Genomic DNA, 12,006 nt, shown 5'->3' on the forward strand with positions numbered 1-12,006 from the left:
GATTTCAGTTTCAAAACAAAGGAAAACACAAAACTGTGCCTTTTGTAGTTTTAAACTAACGGCACTTAACAGTATCAAGGGAATCGGTTTTTGTTAGATGAAATTTCTTTTTATCTTTCTCGACCTGCGTTTTCGCGTGTGATTATTTAATGTTTATTACTTGGTTAAAGAAGTTTAATAAATAGTAAAACTTATTCAAAAAAAAATAAAAAAAATAAAAAACAGAGGAGAGAGCTGTGTGTGTTTTTACTTTTAACTGGATTGTTCTGTTCTGGTTCTTTCTTTTTCTTGACCTCCTATCCTATGTTTCTGTAATAATTAGTGATTTTTTTTTTAATTTGAAAAGGTTTTAGGTGAAAAAAACAAGGAAACTGTCTTTGTCGGATGCAGTGCTTTTTTTTTTTTTTGTGATTTGAACCCTAAAGTTAGCGTTGGATTGATTTTATGATTGTTATATGTCTTCTGTTCCCATATTAGCAATAGAAATTTATCCGCGGAGGTTGCCGTGAATCGTATGTTTGGCTGGAAAAGGAGAAAGAAGAAGAAAAAGAAAAAATAAAAAGAAAAAGAAACAAAACCATCGAAATCTTGTATTTTAGGAAGCTCCAATTGATATTTACAAAAGAACGTGGTGTTTGTGTCTGTGTTATTACCTGGACTGGGTCTGTGTGGATGTGAATGTATATTTTGGTCTTTGGTAAACATAAAAAATTTGAAAATTTAAAAATTGATTCTTTTTTGAGAATATCAAACATCAAAGACGTGTTGAGCTGTTACCATCTCTTTTTCTAAATCTCTCTGTACGCCACTCTCCCTCTCTCTCTCCCCTATAACTTCTTCTCCTTCTTAATACGTTCTCATATTGCAAGCTGGAATCGAATGTGAGCTTTTTTGGACTCATCTCACTGCTCATAGCTCGCTTTCTCTCTTTCTTACCTATCTCACATTTTTCAGTTTTTATTTATTTATCAAGAATAGATCTCTCTTTTATAAGTTGTGTCCCGTCCCCTTGTTGCCATGATTTAGAGACGCTTCGCTTTCTTGCTTCTGCTTCGTCTTCCACGCGTCTTTCTTTCCCATCCATTTTATCTGTTTTTCTCTGACAATGTTATCAAAGTTATAGCCTTTTCAGCCCTCGAGAGAAAGAAGGGGAGAACAAAAAGAAAAAAAGAAAAAGAAAAAACAATTAAGAGGAAACAGTTTTTGGGCTAATATTGATTGCTTATTTTGTTCTGTTCCGTTCCTTCTTTTGTTTGTGTGTCTGGTTTATTTTTATAGATCAGACCCAAAACAGAAAAATTAACGACAATGGCACCCTCGTTCGATTGGTGGGCTAAGGAGGGCCATAGAGGCACACCCGTCGTGGTCAAAATGGAGAACCCCAACTGGTCAATGGTCGAGCTAGAGGGTCCATCCGAGGAAGATTTCATCATCGGCGCCAACTCCCCGGCGCGTACAAGGGATAAGTCTCGCAACAAGAACGCCAAGCAGCTAACATGGGTTCTTCTCCTCAAAGCCCACAAGGCTGCCGGTTGTTTAACCTCCATTGCCTCCGCAATGGTCTCCCTGGGCTCGTCCATCAAGCGTCGTCTCCGCTCTGGCCGCACCGACACCGACACAGAAGGTGACGCCGATATCGACCGGGTAAATGAGGACCCAACTGTCAGAACGCGGTTCTACTCCTGTATCAAGGTGTTTTTATGGCTATCAGTTTTACTTCTAGGGTTCGAGATGGCTGCCTATTTCAAGGGCTGGCATTTTGGTGCTCCACATCTCCAATTGCAGTACTTATTAGCCACGCCGTTTGGGTTTAAAGACATTTTCGATTCGTTGTATTCTCGGTGGGTTTTGATTCGCGTGGAGTATCTCGCTCCTCCATTGCAATTCCTCGCCAATGTATGTATTGTGCTCTTCCTTATCCAGAGTTTGGATAGGCTTATTCTCTGCTTGGGTTGTTTCTGGATCCGATTTAAGAAGATAAAACCCATTCCCAAACAAGACGCAGTTGCTGATCTTGAGTCCGGTGAAAATGGCTTCTTCCCTATGGTTCTTGTCCAAATCCCCATGTGCAATGAGAAAGAGGTATATTTCTTTTTTCTTATTTTCAACTTTTAATTCTACTTGGTTACTTGTTTATTTCAAGTTAAGCTCAAGTATAGTTGTCTACTTAAGTTAATTTTGGTTTCAATGCTTACTTTTGTTTATAATACTTCTTAGGTTTATCAACAATCAATTGCTGCTGTGTGTAATTTGGATTGGCCTAAATCAAAAATTTTGATTCAAGTTCTTGATGATTCTGATGATCCAATCACACAATTGTTGATTAAAGAAGAGGTGAACAAATGGCAACAAGAGGGTTCCCACATTGTGTATAGGCATCGTGAAATTAGAGAAGGCTATAAAGCTGGTAATCTGAAGTCTGCAATGAGTTGCAGCTATGTTAAAGATTATGAATTTGTTGCTATTTTTGATGCCGATTTCCAGCCCACACCTGACTTTCTTAAAAGAACAGTCCCTCACTTCAAGGTTGTTGAATTTGATGCTTTGTTGGTGTAGGTGTTATAGTTTCTAAAGCTGAATTTGAGCTTGGAATTATTATTTGTCTATTTAAAGAGAAGTTTATTTGAAGTTTTTACTCTAGAATATAATGAAAAGACTGAAATTTGTATGTGGTATTGTCTTGTGGTGAAACTACAGGATGATGAAGAGTTAGGACTGGTTCAAGCACGATGGTCATTTGTAAACAAGGATGAGAACTTGTTAACAAGGTTGCAGAATATTAACTTAGCATTCCATTTCGAAGTAGAGCAGCAGGTAAATGGTGTTTTCCTTAATTTCTTTGGGTTCAATGGGACTGCCGGTATATGGAGGATAAAGGCTTTAGATGATGCTGGTGGGTGGTTAGAGAGAACTACTGTTGAGGACATGGATATCGCTGTCCGTGCTCATCTTCACGGCTGGAAATTTATCTTCCTGAATGATGTTGAGGTATAATAGTACTTCTTGCTTAATTTATCAGAATGAACTCTTTTATCATTGATTTTCTTTTGAATCTCTCTCTCTGAAAGTGGCAATTGTTGATTCATATGAGACTAATAGATAGTTCCTTCATGTGTTCAGTGCCAGTGTGAATTGCCTGAATCATATGAAGCATATAGAAAGCAACAACACAGATGGCATTCTGGACCCATGCAGTTGTTTAGACTCTGTTTACCTGCTATCATAAGATCAAAGGTAAATACTTGGAGGAACTTTTTTCTTGTGATGACAATTTAACAAGTATTCCAGTTTGTGTTGGTTATAGTTGCTAATGTTGTTTTCAACTGGTTTTGCAGATTGGCATATGGAAGAAATTCAATTTGATCTTTCTCTTCTTTCTGCTAAGAAAACTGATCCTGCCCTTTTATTCTTTCACCCTATTTTGCATAATTTTGCCCATGACAATGTTTGTACCAGAGGCAGAGCTTCCAGCATGGGTTGTGTGTTATATTCCAGCCACAATGTCATTTCTCAATATCCTCCCTGCACCAAAATCCTTCCCCTTCATTGTCCCGTATCTTCTATTTGAGAACACTATGTCAGTGACTAAGTTCAATGCCATGATCTCTGGTCTATTCCAGCTTGGAAGTGCCTATGAATGGGTTGTCACTAAGAAGTCTGGTCGCTCTTCTGAGGGTGATCTTGTATCCTTAGCTCAAAAAGAAACAAAGCATCAAAATGGGGCGTCAGTGCTAAATCTTGGAGATATGAAAGAGGAACTTCAACAGAAGGAACAAAATACTCAAAAGAAGAAGCATAATAGAATATATACAAAGGAACTCGCATTGGCTTTTCTTCTTTTAACAGCTTCAGCGAGGAGTCTCCTGTCTGCACAGGGGATCCATTTCTACTTTTTGCTGTTTCAAGGAGTATCATTCCTGCTGGTTGGTCTTGATTTGATAGGGGAGCAGGTCGAGTGAATCGAAAATTAGATGGATTACAGGGGGTTATAAGGCAGCTGTAGATGCACAGGCGAAATGGATGCACACAGAATATCAATGAAGAAGAACCGACACTGGGAGATCATTACCGCTGGCTGAGAAACGCTTCATTTTTTTTTTCTAGCCTTCACCCTTCAGAACCCCAATACGAGAAAACATTTTAAAAAATTGGACAGAAGAATGACTTGCAGTTGGGAGACACCGAAAATTACATAATATCAATGCTCTTGATTATATGTAAGGTTTCCTTCTTCTTTTTTTGTTTTTTCATTCTTTTGTTTTTGCTTCAATTCTTTTGTAAGAAAAATTTGTCGTTAAAACATCAAACAATTACTTACATTTTTAAGGAGAGATAGCAGAACTCCACATGAGATGCCTTTTTTTTTTCTTTTTACTCTAATCAATTCCGAACATGTGCATTCAAATTGTAGTTAATTTTACTGTAATTATCAAGAGAAGAAATTGAATCGCAGTTCAGGTTTTGCTTTTCCAGAAACTGGAAGCCAATCTCTAGTAGCAAATTGCTTATCATCTGTGAAGTTCCTCTATGAATTTGTACTTACCTATCTGTTTAACTTCAACCCCTCACCGACATTGAAACATGAGAATTCTTGAATACCCTTAATTTTTTTTTTTTTTTTTTAATTTTAATTATCAAACTTTTGAATTGAGTTGGGTTGATCCTCTTGAATGTACTTGCTTAACACGTGTGATCAGTTCTGCAAAGTTAAATTATCAACTGAAGTAGTTTTCCAAGCCCACAGACACGGAACAAATAAAAGTGTAATGTAGTGGGAAGCACATGGGATTATGTTTTATCTGATAAATATTTAGTGTGGCCCATTTCAAAGTTGTCCTGCCGAATTTATGGTTGGGAAGCAGCTGGACCACTCCATCGATATGGACCTTCTAAGATACCTATCTACAAAGCCACACATCTTCATGTTCATTCAAAAAAAATTTACGGAGAAACTGAGAATTGAAGAGTAAGTCTTCGTGTTCTTTCTGTTTATCTTCCTAATTTTAACCCTGTTTCTAGGACACACTACTAGAAGGACAAACCAGGGTTTTAGTTCAGTTAGGACTCTGAAGGATGGTTTAGGGTGTCGAAGTGGCAATTCATGGCATTGAATATTGGAGTGAAGACCCACCTTAGCAAGTGGAAGGAGTGGCACTTTCTATGAATTTGATGGGCATGTGGCATTTGTTTGTGTGGGGTTTCTTTTCTTCGAGACGGCAGGTTGCTGTGCATCGGAGGCATATAAATGAATCTTTGTTTAAACTTTCTGTTATAAATCCAGCTCACACCTTCAATTTAACTAGACTGATTTCTTTTTGTTTCCATTTGAAGGCGACTTCAATTAGTTAAATAAATATATTAGTAATGATTTATAAAATAAGTCCAAATCAGCCAGATTATATATGTTGAATCTGTAATTTTTTTCTTTTTTTTATTTCTTAATCAGGGAACAGGATCTCCTTGATTTAGGACAATCATTTGGTTTTTATTTTTCAGACTTATCCTTCTGTCTTGTGTTGAAAGCTGATAGTAAAATATTCTTGTCAGTCGGTCAAATAGTATCAAATTACGTACTGTCTGTAACTCTATCCTATCCCCATTAAGAACCTTTTGGAAGATAGTAGTACCATATGAGCTGGATGAAAGGAAATCCACCAAGAAAGAGAAAAAAGGGAAGGAAGGAAGCATCCCCTACTCAGGTTTCTGGGTCGTTGGGTTCGATATGGTTGGTTTGGTCCAAACCAGGGATTTATAATTGAGCACTTGGTTCTGTTTTGAAAATCGACGTCAAGGTTACCCCACCTGAAACTGCTTTGTCTTCCATGAAATAAAGTAACACAACAAAAAAAAAACAAAAGCTTTAGTAATGGTCCAACTAAACTAGGCACCTTTGTTACAATTCAATTTTATTTTTTTGACACAAAAATTCATCAATTGGAACCTGAAAAAATATTTTATTTATTGTATTGGTGGTTCAATAATTGATATGACATTACTGACCTACCAGCCATTTTGGCTTAAAATAACTATTAATCCACGATCTGTCGTTTTGTATCTCGGAATAAATCAGCACTATCCTAACCCAATGGCCCATATAATTATATGCGCAATTGCGCGTGCGTAATACTAAGAAATTGCACTTGTGAGTGCGACGTCGTTTTCCAATTATGTAGCAAATTGAATTATATTATAGATGGACTGGGCTATGGAGACAAGACAGTTATATTAAATGGAGCTAGACAAGTAATAAATGGGCCGGACATGTCATGGGCTTATCATGAACTCTCTCCCATGAGCCACGTGTCAACCGCTCAACTTGAGAACGCTCCTCACTGATTGCATTTCCTGATTTCCAAAAACATGGAATTACGTACAAGAATACAAAATTAAAGATCTGGAATTGAATTGAATAGGCGATTTTCTCTTGCACGTGGAATCTAACTGCAAGGTTTCTACAGTTCCTCTCCCTGGATAATTATAATCTCATTTGCCACAATCGCCTAATTGTAATTATTAGTGATTGTTAATTATATTTATGGAAAGCTTACTAGATAGTTTTGAAACAAACAGCATAGTATATTTGCAGGCACATCAACGGTTAAGTTTTGAGCTATGTCAAGGAGGCCAGTCAATCCGTCTCGGCGATACGGAGACAGTAGTGGAGGAGGAGGAGGAGCCGCTGGTCTCTTCGCCTTCAATTACAAGTCGCGTTCTGCTCCATATTTTCCGATTGTTCTTATTGTCCTCGTAACTTCTTCTTTTAACCACTCTTTATTTTCCACTTTCAAATTTTGATTTTATTTTAGTGTGTTTATATATATGTTCAAACTTATTGCATTGCAAGGTATACTTGAATCCTGATTGCTGTATATAAGTCTGATTTATTATCGAAATTTTTTCAGGGAGCACTCTTTATTTTTGCCTACTTGTTCAGGGGCTCAGGTTGGTTCTTGATTTTTTAAAACAAGCTTTTTGTCCCGCTCTTATTGGATTAATACTGTCTATTGTGATAGTTGAGGAGGAAAGACATTCAAAATTGTCGTTGTATGTATGTGTATATAATTTTTGTTTCCTAAATGGACAACCATTGATCATTTCCACATTTGCAATGTATAGATAGTATTATGCAAAATTTCTTTTTGGTCGTTAAAATTGTTGCTGCAAATTACTTTTCATTCTGCAGCTCATTTACAAAGTGCGAAATTGTTTATGATCTATCCTCTTATGATTACTAATTGTTGACAATTTACAGAATTTATTTGCATTTGCCACTCATTGACTGAACTATGTTCATGTGATAGGAGGATTTGGTAGCAACAAAGGGGTTGTCAGTACGATTGAAGGTAAAGTTGAGTGACTTTTAAATTTTGTTCCGCAATTTTTGAGATTTCATATAATTAATGGTCATCTACAAATTCCTTGCTGACAACATAGTTGTGGACTAATTGGCAAATATATTCAACAAGAAAGTGAGGAGAGTTTCCTTGTTAGCCAAAGGTTCATGAACTTTTGGTTGATTCTAAAATTTTTTCCTTTGGATTGTGAGTTTAACAAAAGTTTGAGTTGTTCTTTTTTTTTTTTCAACTTAATGTCTTTGAAAACTTTTTGTTCTTGTATATTGTCATTATCTACCAGAAAATTGTCTAAAAGACATGCCTACAACTATTTTCTATGTGAATTTGCACAGTTCATACTATGGATAAAGATGCCAGAAAGAGAGGTTAGGAAAATGCAATAATGCTAAAAATAGTTCCAGAAAGTGCAATGACAGTTGTGAATTTGGGTCGTCGTGGCATACTTTATCTATTAGCAATTCGTTGCTCTGCTGTATCATAAGAGATTAACCATAGTGACTTTGTAAAACTATGATTGTTTTTGAATTGAGTCAACTGAAGACTGAAACACGTCCTGTGTTTGAATTAAAGAGTAAGCTTTGCCTGCATGTATAGGTGATTTTTCGTGCACAGTAGAGGTTCAGCGAGCAATTCCAATTTTGAAGAAGGCCTATGGTGACCACATGCGTAAAGTTTTGCATGTTGGCCCTGATACTTGTTCGGTGGTTTCTTTATTGCTGAAAGAAGAGGAAACTGAAGCTTGGGGTGTGGAACCATATGATATTGAGGATGTGGATAGTCACTGCCGAGCACTAGTGCAAAAGGGCAATGTGCGTGTTGCCGATATCAAGTTTCCTCTTCCTTACAGGCCAAAGTCTTTTTCTCTTGTAATTGTGTCAGATGCATTAGACTACTTGTCTCCAAGGTATCTCAACAGAACGCTTCCTGAATTGGCTAGGGTATCGAGTGAGGGTCTGATAATATTTACAGGTAAAAAAAAGCTCGACTGAGCTAGAATTTTCATTTGGACGTTTTAGTATCGATTAGAATATTTGTTTGTTGACTTATTTCAAATCATTTATTTGTTTGCTATTCTTGGTCTTTTTGGCTGCCACTCAGGCTTCTGGTTTCTATTGTTTGTTAGAGTGAATAAACAGCAACTTAATGGTGTTATTGAAATCCTCTTACAGAAGTAGCAACATACCCTATTTCCCTCTGCTTAGTCATTGATTAGGAATTTAGAATCTCATGATGTTGGAAAAAACAATTGTTGATGGACATATTTAAGGACTTTTAGTTGATTAAGTATTTACCCTGTTCTGGAAGTTAGGCTTTCATTCTCAGTTTACCAATTATCTAAATTTACAATTACTTTAAGTTGTAAGTCAATTTTGAAAGGATACCATTTTGCAAACAGCCTCCCTATATCGGCTTTGACAAATTTTGGATTTGTCTGACATATGCGGCTTCTTGTCTTGTTGAATAGGCAAAATTACCAATTTATTCAGTTTCATCCTTCTTATGAGATATAATGCAGGGATAAAATCTAGAAGGCATATATCTAACCTTGGCGCATCAACCTTTTGTGTTACATGCAGGCTTTCCAGGTCAGCATAGATCTAAAGTTGCAGAAGTATCCAAGTTTGGAAAAGCAGTAAGTGGCTTACTTGTGGGATGCTGGCTCCTAGATTAAAGCTTGGTTATTTACTTATTTTATTTTGTTGATGTTTAATTTTTTAAGTTAAAAATACAATTATATTTCTTGCATAACCTGTATCATTTGCTTTCCTGTTGTGTATTGCAGTTTTGATAAATAGCAATAGTCTTGCCTTACTAATTTCTGAGATGGGATTGGCAGTTTGTCATGGTTTTAGTCTATAGAGTGTTTGGAATCAAGTGGCCCAAGTGCCAAATGTCAATTTGCTTTGCAATTGATCTGTAGTGGAACCTGTAAATTGCATCAGAAAAGAGCATCCCCTCCTTTTATTTGCTGAGAGGGTCATAGACTTGTCCCTATAACCTCTAGCTATAAAATTTCAAGTCTTAAATGCCCTTGGGGTAGTAGAGAGGAAAAATTATAACGCTAATTGGCTTACTGTCATTCTTAGTACCAAGTAGTCATATATCATCTTTGTTGCATAGTTACATGAAATCATTCATTCTTATTAAGAATCTTAATTTGGAATATCTGAACTTGAATGGAATTTCTCTCTGCGCTTATTTTATCACATACTGATTGAGTGGAATTTTTTGTGAACTTCATTAAACAGTCATAAACTTCAAAGGAGTAAATCATTGTTGTATCTCTTAAGAGAATTATATTGGAAGTTAATACATGTTACTTTGGCGAGAGCCAGAGATGAGAAAACCATTGCTTGATACCTAGAATTTGATTTTTTTTTTTTTTTGGGTGCCAAATTATTTACAATCACATTTCTTATCATTAGCTCATTTACTTCTAAATACGACTCTCTGAATGGAGTAAAAGAAGAACTTGCGATGTTTATATCTTACTTAAGATTAAGATTTAAGTTTTTTATTTGCAGGCTAAGTTGAGGAGTTTGTCTTGGTGGACACGATACTTTATCCAGACCAGTTTAGACGAAAATGAAGCTGCTGTGAAGAAGTTTGACCAGGCAGCAGCAAAGAAGTCGTACAGCCCAGGTTGCCAAATTTTCCACCTCAAGGCATACAGTTGACTTCCTGCATAATTTAAATCAACTTTTACTGAAGCTCATTGGTATAACTAAACCCAAATTTTTTTCTGTAAATGTGGATCAGAGTAATTCAAATTCTTCAATAGAATATTTTTGCTAATTATTTTGTATCATGCTGTATTTCAACCCACATGACTTTTATTCTTTGATTGTCATTGTTATACCGAAATCGGAGCATGGATCAATATTCTTAGCTCAAATTATGTTTCGGTCTGACTGTTTTAACTTGTAACAAGAAGTTGTTTAGCTATTGATACCCTTAAAATTTGAATTTTGGTTACATTGTACATCTCTCTTCGATAGCAATAACAATTTTTTAGCGTTTTTGGCTTATATATGCAAATTTGCTATCAATGCAACTTTTAATATTTTTCTAATACGTGTTTTAATCGATTTAATTATATAAGTTGAAGTATTTAATATAATTTCGTAGTTGAAGCGCTTAATAAATACAATTTTATAATTTGATGTGTTTAATAGATTAAAGTAAAAGTTAAAAGTTTACATTTTTTTTTTTCTACAAAGAATATAAGGAATTGCCATTTTTCCAATAGGAAAAGGAGATTGTGGATCGTGATGCATTAGCTCACTAGCGTATACAGCTTCGAAACTCAAAATTATTGTCATTCTGTTTGTTTCCAATCTGTTTATTTGAAGCAACAACGGGACAAACAAACTTGAAAATGAAATGCAGAAGGGACAGGTAGTATAGTCATCCTGTCTCCATCTTACAAAATGCAAATAATCAGATTGCCCATAACGAAAGATTTATCTTTGACTTAGAGAGAATACAAAGTTGTGCTTGTCTTTGCATCATAAAGTCTCCTTTTGAAGGATGTTTGAATAGAAACAAGCACTTGTGAGACAATTATAATTTGAAATAAGACCTTCAGTAAGTTTTGGTTAGTGCCACTGAGACAGCCTGAGCTTCTTTTTCCAATCAAAAACTCTTGTTAGGTCTTAAATGGTTAGCCTGTCGGGGTATGTGTCCGTTTGTGTGCTTCCGTTGGGTTGTTCCTGTGCTAGATGGAGAAATTATTAAAGACAATTTACTTCTGTTTCTGTACATTCTGATTGACTTGGTTAACACGTGTTGGAGAATTTCTTAAGCTTTATGAAGGCAATATCCCACACGTGACAAAAGCAAGCCGTATTATGTTATGAATTAATCTCAAATAATTCCACAATAACCTAGATCGTGCAAATCACTAGATTCAACAAAATAGATTGAATAAGAAAAGGTTGCGTACCTGACATCATTGTTCGTCGATCTTGATGTGTAGAATTAGGTTTGCAGCCTTCCAGAGAATTGAAGAATCGATTTTGCGGAAGCAGTGCGAAAGGAACGTAAAACTGAATCGTATTCAACTCCTCTGGGGACCACGACCTTTATATACCTGTAGGGTTAGTACAATTCCTATTTCGGTCCTTTAACGAAATAGGAATTATATAATGGTCTCTACACTTAATATCTATAATTAGTTGATACCTCAATAGTCAATTATTCACAATCAAGACCACATTTGAAATTGACTTTACAATTGGACTGCTGTACATATTTAATTTTACATATTAAGCCCACAATAGAAAATTAAATCCAACAATCTCCCACTTGGGCGAACATATGTTAAATAAAATACATACACCAAAATGAGCTCAACAAACGCAGTCATACAAGGTATCCAAAAACAATCTCGTCCATTAGTTATATTGATAAAGAGCTGAAGAAACATTCGCCATAGATCTCATGACTAAGTTCATCATCAACTACATTACCAATACCCCTAAATGACATAGATTCATTATAGAAGTGTAGCATGAAAACTACATGTAATGTGATCATCATGTCTGTTTCCAACTGGTCACCAACAAAAGTGAGATCAAGCAAAACAATAATAATAATACAGAGTGTAACCATCAACCAAAATGAGTACTCAACAAAATTTCATAATAAA

At 35.8% G+C, this 12,006-nt stretch overlaps 2 protein-coding genes across 2 annotated transcripts; both read left to right on the plus strand.

Moving 5' to 3' along the window:
• Positions 1-645: 645 nt before the first annotated feature.
• On the plus strand, positions 646-4,476 carry CSLC12 (Cellulose-synthase-like C12). The gene is made up of 5 exons (XM_012212765.3): positions 646-2,082; positions 2,218-2,526; positions 2,698-2,988; positions 3,121-3,234; positions 3,336-4,476. Exons 1-5 carry the CDS (start codon positions 1,309-1,311, stop codon positions 3,957-3,959), a joined length of 2,112 nt encoding a protein of 703 aa, XP_012068155.1. The 5' UTR covers positions 646-1,308; the 3' UTR covers positions 3,960-4,476.
• Positions 4,477-6,297: 1,821 nt separating this feature from the next.
• On the plus strand, positions 6,298-10,151 carry LOC105630799 (putative pectin methylesterase CGR2). The gene is made up of 7 exons (XM_012212762.4): positions 6,298-6,448; positions 6,587-6,747; positions 6,903-6,942; positions 7,302-7,343; positions 7,950-8,324; positions 8,933-8,988; positions 9,881-10,151. The coding sequence occupies exons 2-7, from the start codon at positions 6,613-6,615 to the stop codon at positions 10,031-10,033; spliced, it is 801 nt and encodes a 266-aa protein (XP_012068152.1). The 5' UTR covers positions 6,298-6,448; positions 6,587-6,612; the 3' UTR covers positions 10,034-10,151.
• The last annotated feature ends 1,855 nt before the right edge of the window (positions 10,152-12,006 follow it).

Source organism: Jatropha curcas, chromosome 9 (assembly GCF_041381405.1).
Source record: "Jatropha curcas cultivar XTBG-Jc1 chromosome 9, XTBG_Jcur_1.0, whole genome shotgun sequence".
In the NCBI taxonomy this organism is placed as follows: Eukaryota; Viridiplantae; Streptophyta; class Magnoliopsida; order Malpighiales; family Euphorbiaceae; genus Jatropha; species Jatropha curcas.